General features: G+C 50.6%; 2 protein-coding genes across 27 annotated transcripts in view; both read left to right on the top strand.

Annotated features, from left to right (window-relative positions):
* Positions 1–5,510, top strand: part of LOC133410031 (kinesin-like protein KIF20B) — a 41,136-nt gene extending 35,626 nt beyond the window's left edge. For 6 of the 9 annotated variants that reach the window (XM_061690745.1, XM_061690746.1, XM_061690749.1 and 3 more), the window contains 3 exons: positions 534–648; positions 2,567–2,703; positions 3,624–5,510. In XM_061690745.1, the coding sequence (XP_061546729.1) occupies positions 534–648; positions 2,567–2,703; positions 3,624–3,710 (339 nt within the window). In that variant the 3' untranslated portion in view covers positions 3,711–5,510. Of the gene's footprint in view, positions 1–533; positions 649–2,566; positions 2,704–3,623 lie in introns of those variants that run through there. The other 3 variants (XM_061690752.1, XM_061690744.1, XM_061690750.1) reach the window with 2 other exon arrangements.
* A 209-nt stretch (positions 5,511–5,719) lies between these two features.
* The window catches only part of arfgef3 (ARFGEF family member 3), a 37,926-nt gene continuing 25,043 nt past the window's right edge, over positions 5,720–18,602 (top strand). For 13 of the 18 annotated variants that reach the window (XR_009769487.1, XR_009769488.1, XR_009769486.1 and 10 more), the window contains exons 1-20: positions 6,339–6,598; positions 9,715–9,754; positions 9,981–10,062; positions 10,128–10,268; positions 10,336–10,404; positions 11,292–11,408; positions 14,297–14,342; positions 14,470–14,554; positions 14,690–14,794; positions 15,078–15,190; positions 15,251–15,498; positions 15,623–15,735; positions 15,990–16,122; positions 16,319–16,716; positions 16,805–17,163; positions 17,251–17,417; positions 17,513–17,678; positions 17,759–17,863; positions 17,938–18,138; positions 18,301–18,399. Coding sequence is in view for 15 of the 18 variants with exons in the window: in XM_061690736.1 (XP_061546720.1) it covers positions 6,460–6,598; positions 9,715–9,754; positions 9,981–10,062; positions 10,128–10,268; positions 10,336–10,404; positions 11,292–11,408; positions 14,297–14,342; positions 14,470–14,554; positions 14,690–14,794; positions 15,078–15,190; positions 15,251–15,498; positions 15,623–15,735; positions 15,990–16,122; positions 16,319–16,716; positions 16,805–17,163; positions 17,251–17,417; positions 17,513–17,678; positions 17,759–17,863; positions 17,938–18,138; positions 18,301–18,399 (2,926 nt within the window). In the remaining 3 variants the exon portion in view is untranslated. The other 5 variants (XM_061690728.1, XM_061690727.1, XM_061690729.1 and 2 more) reach the window with 5 other exon arrangements.

Genomic DNA, 18,602 nt, shown 5'->3' with positions numbered 1-18,602 from the left:
CAAATGCGGCTTTGTGCACGTCGTAGGTCGTCACTACACACATGCATTCCACACACGTTGTATTCCATACTACATCACTGCATACAGCACGGCCGGCGGTGAGATGCCGTCCAATAAAATGATCGGCAAAATTCACCGCAGGTGTTTGACGGGCGCTTGATTTCCTTTCTGTGATTCTTCCGGTCTCTCTGTCGCAACCTGCTTCAAACGGGATCTTCTTCGAAGGAAGTGGCCACTGAGTTCAGACTGAGCAGTTTGCATCACAGAGACTGGAAGAGTCACAGAAAGGCAATCAAGTGGACGTCCTCGCAATTAAAATGACAATTTAGAGTTGTCAATCCACCTAGCACGCATGTTTTGACTCCACACAGGCGGGGCCGGGGGATCGAACCCGGGTCCTCAGAACTGTGAGGCAGACGCTCTTACCAGTCGCCTGACAACCAATCCATAATTGATATTATATGTCGATTGCAGCCGTAAACACGATGCGTTCCAGACGCACCGCGACCTAAACTCTGTGATGCGATTTGTAGACGTCCCGTCCGTCGGCGTCTCCCGGGACCGCCGGCGTCCGCGGCCGAAAAGAAGGAACGCTGCAGAAGATCGGCGATTTCCTACAAAGTTCGCCCACGCTGATCGGGTGCAAAGGTCAGTCGCCAGCAAAGTAGTGCCGTAACGATTCATTGATTATATCGATGTATCGATTTATTTTCCTGCGATCCAACTGGATCGTCTGCGTTTGGCAAGTTAGGCTTCCGGGCATAAATATATCGATTTAAGTTGTACTCATTTATAATCAATGGATTGTATCGATAGTGGGACATAACGCACTGGATTTAAGCACGCCGGGCTTCATGTGGAGCCGTGCGCGTGCGTGCGTGCGTGCGTGTTTGTTGTTTTTCCAAGAAAAAAAACAAACTTGTAATTCCTCTTAGTTCACTTGATTTTTCAGTTAGCACTGTCAAGGCTACTTTTTTCTTCGCTTCCTTTTTTATGCCCCACATCTCGTCACTCCTTTTCGTAGTGCCCCTAGTGGCTGGAGGAGACACCACAGCGTGCGTGTTGTTTTTTTCCGCACTTTTGCAGTTTAAGATGTCCGTCTTGTCTGGCGGATAGCAGATGAGGAGAATGTTTCAGGCTCACGTTTGTGCTACAAAGAGCAGATTTGTTCACTGATTTCGCTCTCTGTGTATTATTAACACGATTCCTAAAATAGTTTTCTCATGAAAACCGCACAGTGCTCCGTTTTAGCCATGATTATTTAACTGTTTCGAAGAGGGATTCTCAAACTTGGGGTCGAGCTAGAAACGTTTTCCCCTTTGTTTTATTGCAAAGCGATACAATCAATCAACTTTTATTAAGCAGACTCCGAGTCCATTAGAAAACACACACAGGAAGGTAGAGCAGGAAAATCTTCATTTATTGGCCAGAATGAGTTTTTACCCGATTCCCTTCCAAGAAAACAACAAGCCTCCAAGAAATTTCACCTGCACTGTCCAGTTTGCAGGTCGATATTTCAGTCGCACCGGATGAATTTTGGGCTAAAAAGTTGCCGCATCGATTTCCAGCCAGTGAATCGTTTGGGTCGTAGCGTTCGAAGTGAACCGATATTATCCTCGAATCGAATCGTTCATTGAAATTCAATTCGTTATTTCTAAAAATTGTCATCATTATTTGCCAGAAAATGTTTACATTTTTAGTTTTTAAACAAATGTTTGGGCCTTAAAACAGGTTTTGACATCAGAATCAGAATCATCTTTATTTGCCAAGTATGTCCAAAACACAGGTAGTTGTTTCGTTATACAATAATAAGTACGACAACAATAACAATAATAATGTACTTATTTTTCTTACACAGGTTTGAACTTTGAGCGTGTTTAAACAAGAGAGAAATGTGAGCAAATGTTAATGGTGAGGTTTACAGCCTTTGCGGATTTCACCTTTGGGAACGTCACCCCCGCGCTAAACGAGGGAACACTGCATACGCCCGCTCAGGGCGTCCATATATACAATCGCCATTTGGGATGGACATCTCGTTCCATCTGCGTAGCCTACCCTTCCCGCGACGCGGGAGCCAATCGCGTTGAAGCGGGGCGGGTCTTGCCGAGAAATGCCGTGGGATTTCCAAGACTATCTGGGAAGTGGGACCTTCCCTTTCCGCGTGGTTTGCACTTCCAGGCCACCGTAGCTTGAAGTGCTCTTGCCATCTGTTTGGCAAAATCCCACAAAGATGGTGGCTACTTGTTACGTTGCTAATATTACTCATCAAAATAATACTAAGAATACAGCGGACCCCCACTATTTGCGGGGGACGGGCGCCCCGAATAGCGAAAATCGGCCAATAATCGGCACCCATTACAATTGCTTTGAATTTGTTTTTTAGCGCTAGAAATGTTTGAATAAGTGGGGATATTCCGCCAATAAGCATTTTCACGGTGAAAAAGAACAATCAGCGGGTGCCGAACCGTAAACACGCAATACATTTTATGTCGAAGTTCAGAAATAAGGAGCCAGGATGTACGAAAGCGTGTAAGTGCATTTCTTGTCTTTGTTTTTCTTGCGTAAGCAGCCAAGAAGGTGATGAGCCTGATGAGCGGCGTGCACTCGAGCGCCTCGTCGTCCGTCGGCCTGACAAGCGAGAAGAGCAAAAGGAAGTTGCCGAGCGCTGACATCTGCTCCCCCGCGGACGGGCCCCGGCACACGGTACCTTTCAACCCAGCCACTCCACATTTGACCCAGAGGAGTAGTTGGCACCCCTGGAAAAAAGGGTCAACTATCTAAAATGAGCCTTGAAATGGCTGAATGCGCTCAACTGTCAATCGAGCAGCATGACCGTGTCGCGGAAAAACGGATGCTAATTGGTGTGGCATCTTTCTTATGCCGACACACAACTACATCTTGACTTGAGCCGGCAAAATAAAGTGCGTCCCACCGCGTAGTTGCGGGGCTTTTCCACGACAACGAGGCACTCTGAACCGAACGCGCCAGTCCGCACTCGGCCTGGCTGTCGTTAAGAACCTCACAATTTTCATATGAATGGGTTTCATATTCATTTCAATGCTTTCATGTCCATTCAGTCAAACAGAAATACACAAATAATGACAGCGCCTGTTGACAATTGTTAAGGGCCACGCACAAGTGGGCAGTCACTCGGCGTTGCATTTGAGTGCGCCACGTAGAATATTCAAATTTGAATCCAACGAATCAAAAAAGATATTGCTTACTTTTTTCTGACAAGAGCTGCAATGTGAAATTTAGAAAACGATCAATCGATTAGCAAAATAGTTGTCGATTCATTTGAAAACTGATTTTTACGCAATTAATAAAGGAATTGTTGCACCGCTATCCTGCACAATACAGTGACTGTAAAGGCTTTCTATTCTACTTTTTATGTATACCATTTTGTTACACCTCCAGTCGTTTGTTTTTCGTTTTCTTTGAAAGTGTTCTAAAAATACAGTTGAAAGTTGAGTCTCGCAGATGAGGCCGTGCGCGGACCTGTAGAGTGAAACTGACAAGTTTGAAGGTTTGCAATAAACCTTCAAAAGCGTCAGTCAGCACAAGAGCGGCAAATATGACTCTTGAATCGCACTCGTTAACTTGCGGCGCACTTGTCGTTGCAGGTGGTCAGTAACAACGTGGTCGCCGAGGACAAACGAAGCGAACGCCTCGTCGTCAAAAGACGACTTCGCTCCAGAATTGCCAAATGATCCCGTCCGTCAACACGCACGCACGCACGCACGGTTGGAGCGAGACGAAGCAAATTAGCTTTGCCTCTTTGAAATGCACTTTCTATTTGATCACTGTCACACTGCTAACGCTAGCTAGCGTATTTGAATGTCCATGTGCAATTTGGGGGGGCGGGGGCGGGGCTTCGCTTGTTTTAGCGGCTTCGCAACGCTAACTGGGTTACCGGTTGTAGGTTTCACATCACTGAATCGTCTTCACATCCACCAAGAACACTTGTTTGATGAGTAAAATGTTCGGATGCTTCAAAGGCCATCACATCACTCGCGCCCTCCTCTGCAACACGGCTGCTTTTGTGTGCTGCGCAGCGATCACAGTGAGTTTGGCGTGGCCATCGAAAGACCCTGCAAATCAATAAATCCGCCAACGATGGAAGCAAAATGAGTTTGGATCCTTCAAACGAGCCTGCGCACCGACCGGATCTCTGCAAATCGGGCACCTGCGGATTTACCTGTTTTTTCCTTTTTTAACTTGAACAGTTTTTCCACCTACAAACATGTAGTTGTCCTACTGGTAAGGACCAAGTTGACTAGTATTTGGAACTGAGCCAGGGCACTACTAGTGTGTGACACATGCCTGCTAATTGGGCCTAGTAGTGGAGCACATGATGTAGTTTACTGGTCAGGTTTAATTGCATATGATGACTTTGTGGTCGGTTCCAGTGACAAGTGACCCGTTCTCAAAGCAATACAACTCATTACGTTGGAATGACTTTTCTTCATATTGAAAGAAGACATCATCAGGACACTTGGATGTTTCCTGGGAAAAAGGTGGACCCCAACTATTCATCATCATTTTGGAATCAAACCTGGAGTATGGATGTACTTTTTGTTTAAGAAGTCTTTTTCACCCTAGTCACAACTCGGGCAGATGACACAATGCCGGTTAAACCCGTCAGCTCCTCGAACATCTTGCTGGATTTTCATCGCTTTATTTTGGGGGGGATATTTAGTGAATGCCCGATGGCCAATTTCCCACGCCGGCCCACTTGGTGGCGCACCAAAGATGGCGTCGCGGAAGTGACGCATTTTACCGAGCTATAGGCGGAGCGCGGCCCTTTGTCTTGTGTAAAAAGCTCACTTTAAACGAATACGGTAGTTGCCCGAGTCACATTTGAAGGGGCCCAGCGAGGTGCCTGACACAAAATGCACATACCGAACAATGCGTGCACAAACACGGCAATAACCGTAATTTCTCATGTATAGGGCGCATCCCCCCCCCCCACAAAAAAATTGTCAAACGTCAATAGTGCGCATTACACATAGGAGAAAATGAAAGACTTTCACATTTTATAAATGTATGCCGCCATCTAGAGGTTGTAGGTTGTAAAGACGTACACTTTAGTTCCAATATGTCACCGCCCCCTAGAGGTTATGAGAGAGGTGCAGCCTACACTTTCATTCCAATATGACAGCGGTACGTATGACTCCGTACATATATGTACAGTTGCGCTCATAAGTTTACCCTGGCTGAATATGTGTAATATTATTTGTTTAAAGTACGACTGATGACTGAACAACCGCCATCATTAATCTCTTTATGGTTTTGTTGAATGAGAATCCTTATCGGAAATGCTTGACAGTTTAATTTGAATCGCATTCAAATAAAATGTGTTTTGCCTGGCCCTTCACGTTTTCTTCAAAGAATTGTACCCATCTTACAAATTCTGCCCGGGTCATCAAACATGAGCGCAACGGTGTGTTTTCTCATTTACTAAATAAAAGTAGGGCTGTGAATTTCAAAATAAGAGCAAGTAAATAAAAAGAAAGGACTATGTGTTGAAACTAAGTGCTTGGCTTCAGAATAATTCTTTGAAAAAAACTAACAAAATACAGATAATACTTCCTATTTTGATCGTATGGGTAGAAGCACAATCATGCATTGTAAAAATTCATAATACACAGGTAGAAGGGTTTTCCAGAATGTTGAGCTCCATTTTGGGGCTGCGCATTATACACGAGAAATGACGGTATTTGGCATTTGGAGCAATGGTCTCTTCCGCAGACCGCATCGGTTTCCCCACTGGCTGTCCTTCAAAAACAGAATCCAAATATCGTGGGATCGTCACACGCGGACGAGCCGCCCCGGAACGTCAGAGCGGAGCGACGCAATTTAGGGATTAGCGCTTCACCGCATACATCTTCCTTGCACAAATACAAAACGGATGACAACGCACGATTACAAACGTTTGTTGCGTTTTGCCACTTTGGATTGAGGTGAGGTGACGTCATCGCCAGCAGCTGTCGAGCCGTCAATCGTCACAGCGGCACCGCGCGGCCACTCAGCGCATTGCAACGCGTCGCGGGCCGAGTCCGACACGTGCCTTGTGGATGCGGATTATCGTCACGAGGGTGACTCGGGGCAGGTTCGGGTCAGCCTGTGTCTCGGTGAAGATGGCGCAGAAGACGAGCCGCTCAAAAGCCCCTTTGAGATCATCTGGCCGCTTCAAGTCAGCGGTGAGTTGACAAGTCGCCAATTGTACCGCAGTCGATGTTGAATTTCAATTTGCACGTCACCGTCGAGCTTCGTCAATAAATGCTTTTACTGTGAAGATGGAGAGCAAGCTTGACTTCCGTTAAAGTGACGCGTCATCCGGTGTGGGCGGACAAACGCGTTTATATTGACGTTTCCGAAATTGGAACAAAAGCAGACGGTTGCGGCCCCATGACGTCAGCGTGTTTCTGACGGAGTCGGGGCGGGATCGGGATCGGGATGCTGCCGGCCGCGCTCCGCACCGAGCGGCCCCCGCGTCACGAGCCGCCCGCCATGGAGGACATCCTGCGGGGGCTCCACAAAGACGCCGCCGGCCACAAGCACAAAAGCCTCCGCGACGCCTGCGTCCTCGCCTGCGGTGAGTCGCCGATGAACCGCCGAGAGGTTGTCGTTCGTCGGCGTCACGTGACGTCGATGAACCGCCGAGAGGTTGTCGTTCGTCGGCGTCACGTGACGTCGATGAGCCGCCGAGAGGTTGCCGTTCGTCGGCGCCTCTTTTGTTTTTTTGACATGTTCAATTCAGATGAGCTTTTCTGTGGTTCTGCCCAAACTGCAAATGTTCCTCGATTTTGGCACCCCAATCACATCTGTTGACACGATTGAAAACGACGAACTATTCTTCTTCTCGTTTTCTGTGAAGTTTGACATCACTGTGACGATGCGCTTGACACGCCTCCAAAATGTGAAAGCGGCCTGTTCCAACGTCACATTTTCGTCTCGACGAATTCGACTCGTTTACGGACATTTTTCCACCAAAGAGTCGGCACGTTTCCGATCGATTTACGGACAATTCCATTTGGGCCGATTTGCGGCGTCGAATCCTTCATCCGAATCCGATTCTGACAAACTGGGGCTCATTTTATTCATGTTCTCAATCTCTGTCCAGTGATGTCGTCTGTTTTTGATATATCGCGGGTTTGAAAATTGGAGGAACGTACCTCCTTTATGTGTCAGTCATCCAGGTGATGCTAATCCACAAAAGTTGAGTTGTGGCAACTGGATTTTTGCTTGTCGAATGTGTTGCGCTTTCTCATTCACACCCGTGGCCAATTAGAGCAGGCGTCGGAGGGCCACCTTCCCCCCGTTTGGTTCTGGGATGGGCAGAACCGGTCCACTCGTGGCCAGGGCTTGACATTAATGCCCGCCGAATGCGGGTTACTTTCAGCAGGCGGCGGCTTGCGTTGTGGAAATTCACCCGCCCTCGGCACTCCCATTAGCCACGTTGGCGGGTTGTATTTTCATCTGGAAAGATTTGTCAGCAATGTTGACAAAAGCATTTGGCTAGTAAATACTCGCCTCAACATTTGACCTCCCCATCGACGAGTGTTTTTCAATTGGAAAGAGGTCCTATCAAATTGTGGCTTTTTCAAATGCTGAGTGGCCAGCAACTCTGGGAGCCAGGAGCCACGTTGGCCGGTGACCCAAAAGTCAAGTCCTGTTTTCGGCCTGCTAAGATGTAAATATCGTCCGTCCGTCCATCCGTCGTCTGAGCCGCTTCTCCTCACGCGGGTCGCGGGCGTGCCGCAGCCTATCCCAGCTGTCATCGGGCAGGAGGCGGGGCACGCCCTCAACCGGTTGATATAAATATCAACTATTCCAAAATGTCACATTGTTTTGGTGCAAATCAGAATCAGAATCATCTTTATTTGCCAAGTATGTTCCAAAAACTACAATGACACTCTGAACATATTCACAGTTAGCTGGGATGAGCGCCAGCACGCCCGCGGCCCTACTGAGGAGAAGCGACTCAGAAAATGCATGGATGGATGGATTTGTATCTTATTGCAAATCCTCTTTCAGACCATATGAGCAATCTGAAATTCCAGAACAAAAATGAGTGTCATTTCTACAATGTTATGAATCAGTGTTTTCATCTACACATGTGCAACTCGTAGTGGATCTACTATATATATATATATATATATATATATCTATAATATGTGTGTGTGTACCTTCTTTTTCAAAACCTCTTTTTAAGATGAAACAAAAGGGTTCCGCTAAACCAACCTCTTTTGAACTCGAGCTGTTGACCGTTATTTTTGCAATAGTCCATGTCTTAAAAGTATTTCTACAGTAGCCTAGTGTTCATTTGAACAGAAATGTATTCCTCACCGTGCGGAGGTGCTAGAAGATTCGACATAACCCGAGTTTACTTTGTGCCTGAAACTTGGCTGTCCGTTTTAGGTGTCAAATCCTGTGTAGCAGTCAATTTCACAAACTCATTTAGATGGTAAGTGTTTTTTGAAGTGGTTCTCAGCGTGATCTCCATTATAAAAAATTAGCAACAACGGTTAATTTGATTGAAAAGTTGCAGTTGTGTTCTGTATCCCCCACGGGCCGGATCGGACCTCGTGACGGGTCGGTTATGGCCCACGGGCCGTGTGTTTGACACCCCTGAGTTAAATTCTACATTCAAGCTAGCACAAAGCACCGGCCACCTCGTCCGGCTCCTCTCGATGCGGAGGAGCGGCGGCTCTACTCTGAGCTCCTCCCGGATGACCGAGCTTCTCGCCCGTTCGTTCGAGCCCGGACGCCCTGCGCAGGAAACTCATTTGGGCCGCTCGTATCCGGGATCTCGTTCTTTCGTAGGTGAGCTCCTTCTTTACCGCAACGGACCGGTCCACGGTCTCAGATTTGAAGGTGCCCGTTCTCATCCCGGCCGCTTCACACTCGGCTGCGAACCGCTCCGGTGAGAGTTGGAGATCACGGCCTGACGAAGCCGACAGAAGCACATCGTCTGCAAAAAGCAGAGATGCAATACCGAGGCCATCAAAGCGGACCCCCTCGGCGCCGAGAAATCCTGTCCATAAAAGTTCTGAACAGAATCGGTGACGAAGGGCAGCCTCGGCGGAGTCCGACCCTCACCGGAATCGAGTCTGACTTACCGCCGGCAATGCGGACCAAACTCTTGACACCGGTCGTACGGGGACCGAACAGACCGTATCAGGGGGTTCGGTACCCCGTGTTCCCCAAGCACCCACCACACGAGGGACACGGTCGAACGCCTTCTCCGAGTCCACAAAACACATGTAGACCGGTTGGGCGAACTCCCACGCGCCCTCGAGGACCCTGCCGAGGGTGTAGACCTGCGCCGCTGTTCCACGGCCAGGACGAAAACCACATTGCTCCTCCTGAATCTGAGATTCCACTTCCTGACAAATTATTTAGATTATTATTATGAAGACTATTAGGGTCGAGTTTTACTGGGGACATTGTCCCTAAGCTAACGTAGCTACTTGCTGTTGCTACGTCAGGTAATGTAAAATCAATAAATCGCTTGCGCACACACACGCTCTCTGTCTTGTGTCGGTACGTCGACGTGCACACGCTCACGCTCGCGCGCACGCAGGCCGCAGCTCCTTTTAGCTATGTTCGCTAACGGCTGCGTGTTGACTGCGTGACAGCTGCCTCGCGCATGCAGCTGCCACTGAAATTCATCACAACATTGAATTTGATTTGATTTTCTTTCTCCAGAAAGTCTGGAGGCCCGCAAACTGTCGCCAGCAGAGCTGCGGTAAGAACACTTTTCTCTCTGGAATGACGGGTAACTGACACCTCATGTGGCGTGATGTCACGGGATGTCGACACGTCACGATGTCACGTGGCGACGCGTAACGTTACACTCGCGTGATGTTCCGTGACGTGACACGGAAAGGCGCGATACGTCGCGTTGAGAGGCTTCAGATGTCGTACGTATAGGACGGGACAACGGTCGTGATGTTGCGCCGTTTGGCCTGCAGGGCGCGCTGTCTTCTGCCTCTTCAGATTGCGCTGGAGTCCAAAAACGTGAAGCTCGGCCAGACGGCGCTCAGCGGCATGCAGGTGCTTCCCGTTCGACCGTCTCGCGTGAAGAGCCGCCGCGATTGACGGCCGCGTCTTCCCAACAGAAGCTGCTTTGCGAGGACCGCTTTGTGGGCGGGGCCGGCGAGGAGGCGGAGCCTGTGGAGAATCAGCTTGTGAGTCAAGTGTTGGCGGCGGTGCGCGTGACGCCGGCGCTGCACGAGGACCTGCAGGTGGAGGTCATGAAGGTAAGAGCGTCGGTCCTCGTTTTCACGCCGCCGCCGTCTGGTTTCCATCTCGCTCCGCCCCCTGCAGGTCCTCCTGTGCGTCACCTACTCGCCGAACTTTGACATCAACGGAGACTCCGTCCTACGCATCTCGCAGGTAACGAAGCGCTTCTCACATTGTGTGTGATTTTGAGAGGTTAGCTGCTGTCGTGTGTGCGTGTGCGTGTGTATATGCATACTGTACGGTTCTCATTATCGAGTCTTTTTCGCATCAATTATCCTACAGATACGTTGGTGAGTAGTCGAGTCATTGTGGCCCCCTCCCCCTAAAATGTTTTCTTTTTTTTTTTTTTTTTTTTTTTACCACTTACGTGCATTTTGTTCTAATTTCTGACAGCTGGACTTCTACCCTTTAAACTGCATGTGTTGGTCCTGAGTGTATGTGATAACCTCTGTACAGAATTTGAGTCCACAAAATCAGCCTTTGCTAAACGGTTAGCATTCGCTATTAGCATTAGTGCGCTCGCGATTTCCATCCATCCATTTTCTTTTACCGCTTCTCCTCACGCGTGTCGCAGGCCGCCGGAGCCCAGCCCGGCCATCTTCGGCCGGTAGGCGGGGCGCATCCTGAACCGGTCGCCAGCCAATCGCAGGGCACATAGAAACAAACCACCATCCGCACTCAAATTCACACCTTAGAGTCCTCAATGAACCTAGCGCGCACGTTTTTTAGGATGCGGGAGGAAAGCGGCTTGCCCGGAGAAAAGCCACGCAGGCACGGGGAGAACATGGAAACTCCACACAGGCGGGGCCGGGATTTGCTTGCTCCACAGCCCGATCGTATTGTGTACGTTTGTGTGGTATGGTGTGTGTGTGTGTGTGTGTGTGTGTGTGTATATGCATGCATATGTGTTCCCTTTTGTGGGGGCTAGAATCGATTAACAGCATTTTCATTCATTTCAATGGGGAAAGATGATTTGAGTTAAGAGCACGGCCAGGGAGCAAACGACTCTTGTCTCAAGACACCATTTGTCGTGCGTCTAGGTGTGCATGGAGACGTACGCGCGCAGCTGTCATCAGCGCAGCATCAACACGGCGGTCCGAGCCACCCTCAGTCAGATTCTGGGAGATTTGACACTGCGGCTGCGGCACAGACACGAGGTCACGTCAGCACACGCGCACGCACGTCACAGATGTCAAAGCAAAAGCGACTCCTTTACTTAAGTAAAAGTACAAAAGTACACACTTATAAATGCACTTCAGTAAAAAAAGGAAACCCAACAATAAAATGCATATAGTGAGATTCTTGTATCTCTCTAGATTAGGGCAGTCACTATCGAATCTTTTTAGGTTCCAATATCCTATGGCTATTTTGACAACTCATGGCCACCCCCAAAAAAACATGCTACTAACATGCATTTTATTCTCATTTATGAGGGGTGGACTTCTGAATACGCCGGTACGGAGTGTTTGGTATAAACGGACAACAAAATCACCCTTTGCTCAATGGTTTGTATTCGCGATTAGCATTAGCGCACTAGCAATTGCAATCCGGAACCGCTTCTCCTTGTGACGAGTCGCGGGCGTGCTGGCGCTTAGTCAAGGTTTTGTTTTTGTTTATGTTCCAAACAGTCGTGTGCGTCGACCGCCAATTGCGCAACTCTGCCCGACGGTCGACCCGCAGAATGCCGCGCGTGTCTTTTGAATGTGGGACGAAAGCGGAGTACCCGGAGAAAAGCCACGCGGGCACGGGGAGAACACGCAAACTCCACCCGGGCCAGGCCGGAGTTGAACCCGCAACCTCAGAACTGCGAGGCAGATGTGCTAACTGCTCGGCTACCGCGCTGCCAGCGATTACCGTTTTAGGTGAAAAAAACAAAACCGCCAATTGCCATGCAGCTCCCTCGTAAATCACGTCATATGCGCTAGTGGTGTCGCGATACCAGAATTCCGACTTCGATGCTATACCTGCATAAAGTATCTCGATTCCAGTCTTGAAACGATACCGCGGCAAAAATCGAAAACATCAGTACAAGCAGAATGAAAACTGACAAAACAACTTCAAATACTTTTATATTTATTTGTAGGAATTCAAAACATGACGAAAAACTTGAAAATATGTGTAACGATGGAAGTAGCCCATTCTTAATGTTAGTCATGTTTTAAATAATTTGATCAATGCCTGCATTATCATATATATTTTATGACAAATACGTGTGTGTTTGTGTGTATCTAAAATTGTACATATAGATCCAGTATATGTATGATATAGACAGTCATGGAAAAAAAAAAAAAAGGAGACCACGTTGGTTTCTTCATTTTCTTGTTCGTTATAATTCTTGTTACCACTAAAGGCATTTTACTTGAAGAAACCAAATGCTTAAATGTATTCTTAAATATCATTTTGGTAATTATCAAGAAAACCATGGAAAACGGCTCCAGCGAGAGATCAGCTCTTATATTCAACTGTTGTGAGCGATTTTCATTGTCCTCATTATATTTGTCCAAACAAATCGACTGTTAGTTGCACCAGACATTAAGAATCAACTCGAAACCGAACAAACAAGCGTGTAATATTTGTTTCCGTGACTATATTCATGATTTTGAAATGTATACGTGCTTTACTCGTGTTTCAAGCTTTGAGCGCGCAGTATTGTCGTATTTGAATCCGCCGCATAGAACGCTGACTTTGCCCATCGAGCCTCGTGAGGTGACGTCCCGGCGGCTAACGCGTCTGTAGGAGATTTCGTTCTCCCCCCTAACCCGCAACTCGTCGGAAGACAGGCGATGGTTGGCCGACTGTCGGCTTTTTGAGTACTGGCCTTGACGACGGCGGATGAATTGCGTGCCGTAGGGTGAGGTTGTTTTTTTAATCATTATTATTAAAAAAAGATTTACTACCGGTACGAAAAAATACAAACGTGTTCCGTGCTATTTTTTTAATGTCAAAATAGTACTGGTATTGGTACTTGGCGCAACACTGTTATGTACGTTTGGAGACGCTCCAGTGTGCTTTTCCACTGGCCCAACAGTGCGTCCATCTGCAACAAATGTCCGTGCGGTAAAAATGGACATTGGCCAAATGGTTCCAGGCGGGGCAAATATACTTTTATTATTATTTTATATTGCCTTGAGGCAGAATTTTTTGCGTCGACCAATTTTTGTGGTCAATTTAGAGCTGGTGTTAGCTGATTTAAATTTTTTTTTTTTTAAATGTCATTTAATTGTATATTTTCACAGCCCTACTCCAGATGATTGGCATGCATTCTCTGGGGACAACAATGGACAAAATAAACAAAAATGAAAACAGATCAGCCTAAATGAAAAGACAAGCATGTATTTGCAATATTAAAATAAAATTACAACAACAACGAAAAACTAGTTTTGATTCAGAAACATTTATTTGCTCGTTTGACCGAAACTAGTTGAAAATGAGCAAATTATGGCTGTTTTCATTTTAGGATTTTCAGTTTTGTTTTGGCAGTGGGCAAGTAAATATGCTGGAAATATATGTTAAGGCTCAACGTGACAATTTACTGCCAGCGCGCTAGACTTCCACAAGCTAACAACACTTTGCCCCCACTAGCTTAGCGTCGCCGTAGGCAAGCGGCTCAAAGTATCTACGATGGCTATGATCGATGCGGTTTTGCCGTTTTTTTGCCGTTCTTCTTTTTACTTCGCATTCTCCCTAACTTGAAAAGGTTTGACACTTTTAAAATGTAAGGAGTAGAAAGTACAGATATGTGTTTAAAAAAAATAAGAAGTAAAAGTAAAACGTTGCCACAAAAATACTCGTGTACAGATACCTGAAAAATCTACTTAAGTACAGTACAAGTACTTTGTTACTTCCCACCTCTGACACACACACAAATACACTCACCCTTACACCCTCACACACAAACACGCGCACACAGTTGGATGTCACTAACCCCTTTCACACTGTGTCCAAAAGTACCGACGGAAACATTGTGAACGGGGTTGTTGTGATGAGTTCAGGCTAGCTGGGAACAAAGCAGGTCGGAGTAAAAGTTGTGACGTGTCGTCCGCAGGAAGCAGACGGAGAAGAGCCGACTGCTTCCTCTCTGCAGAGAAGAGGTACACACCCCGGTTCTCAATACATCAAATCCTCTCATCATTTGAAGTATGTCATAACTTCATTTGTGTGTTACATTTTGACACACGTGTGTGTGTGTGTGTGTGTGTGTGCGTGTGTGACACGCAGACGTGTCGCCCACCAGCCAGGCGCTGTGCGATGATGTCGTGATGGTCTTGACTCTCTTCTGTGACAAGCTGGAGTCGGTCGACCGGTAAGTGAATACGACGGCGTGTCATCACCGTGGCAACAGCACCGGATGTGGCGTACGCCTGTAGCGTTTCCGCACGATGCGTTCAGGGGCATCGGATTAACCGTTATGTTTCCGATGTTGTGCATTTATCCTCAGTGACAAGCAGCTGCTGCAACTTCTTTACCTGGAAAGCATCTTGTCCGTGCTCAGCTCCTGTCCTCCCACAATGCACCTGTCCAGACGCTTCACCGATCTCGTCTGGTACGCACGCGCGCGCACACACGCAGACACACTCACGTGCCCACACGAACATTCACACGCGTACACACACCCACGTGCATACGTGCGCGTGCGCACACACACACTCGCATACTCACTCACATACGCACGCACACACGTTAGCACACTCTTTCGCACAAACGCATACATGCACGCATACGCTCACGCGCACAAATACACACACAATCTCCCATGCACACACAGTATAATGTTAGCGGCACTAGTGACATCATCACGGAGACTCCTCCCCCTCTCTTTCCATCAGGAAGCAGCTGTGTCCGTCGCTGGTGGCCATCATGGGAAATCCGGTCAACGACATAACCGTCAGCTCCCACCACGGCCACACGGGGGCGGCAGAGGCAGAGCGACTCTGCCCGGGTAGGTTCCCGCGGCGACCGCCGGGCGTCCCGTTCGCCGCGGTAACGGCGCGTTTTCCAGGCGCGATACGGGAGGCGGAGGCGGCCGCGGGGGCGCCGTCGGACCGCGGCCGAGGCTCGGGCTGCTCGTCCGGCGCCCCCGCCAGGATCGCGCCGGTGGTACGTAGCGTGTGCTACGTGGCGGCCGAGTTGGTTCGGCTGGTGAGCTGCGTGGAGTCCATGAAGCCCGTGCTGCAGTCGCTCTACCACAGGATCCTGCTCTACCCGCCGCCTCAACACCGAACCGAGGCCATACGCATCATGAAGGAGGTGGGGGGGCCGTTCTTGTGACATCGCGTGCCGTCGACATTTGACGTTGCGTCGTCACGAGCCGCGTTGTCGCCGCGTTGTCCCGCACCGGGCGTGAAATCGTGCGTGCGGTGTTTGTTTCCAGATTCTGGGAAGTCCTCAGAGGCTGTTCGACCTGGCCGGACCAGGCCTCGCCGAGCCCGAGAACAGGAAGCGATCCTTCTCCAAAAGGAAATCTTACCTGGACCTGCTGCGGCTGTCAGTATACCCGCCATTGGTCGATTGACGTATTTGGACCTTTGACAGCTAGCGCGGACCACAATGCCAAGTCACGTGACTTATATGACATCACGTAGTGACTGATATGCTATCAAGGTGACGTCGTTGCATGATGCCGTGTCACGACATCGCGTGATTAAGCCCCGTCTCCCGCTCAAACAACGCCGATTAGTCGGCTCGTTTTTTTTTCTTCTCATCTACTTGACGATATAATTTGGAGCGTGTGTGTTCAGTGTGATGGACGGCACGAAGCAGGCGTGTGTGAAGGGCGGCGTGGAGGCGTGTTACTGGAGCGTGTCGTGTGCGTGCGCTCTGCTGCGAGCGCTGGAGGAGTTGTCGCAGGGGCGGGGCCTCACGCCGGAGCAGGTACACGTGTTTTGACGCATCTTCTGTGACCTGATACATCAAAATGTCTTCACGACCGCGGTCGTCATCAAATATTACAGATGTGACGGGACGCGACAGGATGTCCCATGACATCATGTCACGTGAAGTCCTGTCCCGTCACATCCTGTCACGTGACATCATGCGGTCATGACACCGCATCCTGGCGTGCGTTCAGGTTCGTCTGTCGGTCGGCCGCCTGGACGAGCTGAAGAACGGCACCGAGTCGTCTCGCGCGTCCGTGGAGGTGAACGAGGCCGACTTCCTGCGGCAGAGACGCGTGCTGTCCTCCCCCTCCGGCGCCACCCTGGAGCGTAGCCCCGACGTTAGCGTTAGCATTAGCATCACCGCAGACACGGGCTGCGCCGTTTTGGACTCGGAGCTCGCGGCCCCTGAAGAAGAGGAAGAGGCGGGTCCGCGGCAGGAGGGCGGAGACGGGAAGGAGGCGGCTCCGCCCGACGTAGTCCAACGGAGCCACGCCCTCGCGTACCCCGACATCACCAACTTCCTGTCGGTGGAATCCAGAAGCAGAGCGCACCAGGTGCCGACATCGCGCTGCAGCGAGAGCAACTTCAGGTGTGTGTCCGCGTGGGTGTGCGTATGCGGGAACTATATATGTATTTGTGAATATGTGTGCGTATGCCGTGTGTGTGCGCGCGTTCAGTGCGGAGGAGCAGGACTTGTCTCGGACGGACTTGGACTCGTGCGAGCAGTACTCGATGGCGGCGGAGAAGGACTCGGGCCGCTCGGACGTATCGGACGCGGGTTCCGACGACGCGGCTCTGGCCGACGAGGACGAGCGCGGTCCGTCGGACGCCTCGGCGCGGCGCTCGCCGCGCCCGGCCGCCACGCTCTCGCTCGAGCTGCTGTGCCACCGGGAGGCCGACCAGCACGGCGCCCGTCTGTTCGTGCGCTCGCTGGGCGCGCTGCTGCCGCGACTCCTCGCCTTGGACGCCACCGTCGCGGAACTCGACCGACGCGTGCAGAACTTCTCGAGCGACTTCTGCTCGGGACTGCAGGCCGGTCAGCGCCCGCGTGCGACGTGCCCGTCGCGCCTCGAAGATTTGCATTGACCGACCGAGCGTGTTTTTTTTTTTTTTTTTCCGACAGGTGGGCTCCCCTCGCCGGGCGTGGGGGCGGGGCTGACTCTGAGCTGTCAATCACTGATGAACGCCGACGGTGTCTACCTGTTGTCTTTCTACACTCTACTGCTGAACCTGAAACTGTGCAACTGCAACTTCTACCATCTGCGGGCGCTCCCTCCTGCCCTCGGCCCGGTGAGGGCGCCGTGGCGCTCGCCAAGTGGCCGCCGTCCGCCGGCCGATTATCGACCGTTTCCTGCTTGTGTGTCCCCTTGGTGTTTGTCTTGCAGAAGGAGTTTGTGCGCGTGATCCAGAGCAGCGGCGTGCTGGTGGTTTTGTCTCAGGCGTGGATCGAGGAGGTTTACCATCAGGTTCTGGAGCGAGACCTTCTAGCTCAGGCCGGCTACCGGGCGGCGCCCGACAACAAAGCGGCGCCTCTTATCACCATGCTGACTGGTATCGCATGTGCACGCACGCACGCACGCACGCACGCATGCACGCACACTGATAACTGCCGCCCTCGCCCCTCCCCGCAGATATCGACGGTCTGGGCAGCAGCGCGATCGGCGGTCAGCTGATCGGCAGCTTCGGCCGATCGGCTCCCTCCCGCGAGCGAACGCCGTGCGACGCCGTCGCGGCGGGTGCGTACCGCGCGGGGTCAATTTGCCGGGACGCGATCGCGTGTCGCCACGGTAACGCCGGTCTCCTCCCCAAGGCGCCGCGTTCTCGCGCTTCCTCCTGACGGGCGTGTGGAGCGAGCTGACGGAGATTCTGTCGGCGCCGCTCACGGGCCGCGCGGCGGGCGGCTCCGGAACCTCGCTGCTCTTCGCCAGGGAACAGAGCCAGCGAGAGAGAGACGCCATTTGTCTCAGCTTGGACGGACTCCGACAGGCCGCCACGCTCAGCTGCGCCCTCGGTAGGCGGCGCCGCTTCTCAAGCGCACACGCCTCCTCGAAGTCCGTCGTCACGTCCGTGCGTCCGTGTGTGTGTACGAGCGCGTGCGGTGGAGCAGCACGTTGTCCTGCGCACATCTTAACCGCTTGTTTCTGGATGCTGCGCGTGATGTTTGTGCCCGCAGGCGTGGCCGGCAACTGCGCGTCGGCCTTGGCCCAGATGGCCGCCGCCTCCTGCGTGCGGGACGAGCGGGACGAGAGGGAGGGGGACGCCGTCACGCAAGGTGATCGCACACGTGCGAACCGTCGCGACCGTCGGACGGATAACTTCTGCCAATATTTCTCATACTCGTAGCGGTCGGATTTATTGATTTGCGGAGGGAAATTCAGTGAGACGTCTTTACCGTCGTCGATCAAATGGTATGAAAATGACTCCGATCCAATGCATTATTTCCCGCTATCGATACAATTGATCGATTACCCGTTT

This window comes from Phycodurus eques, chromosome 11, assembly GCF_024500275.1.
Source record: "Phycodurus eques isolate BA_2022a chromosome 11, UOR_Pequ_1.1, whole genome shotgun sequence".
NCBI classification, from domain to species: Eukaryota; Metazoa; Chordata; class Actinopteri; order Syngnathiformes; family Syngnathidae; genus Phycodurus; species Phycodurus eques.
Note: the sequence above shows the minus strand (reverse complement) of the source record. Positions and strands in the feature narration are given on the sequence as shown.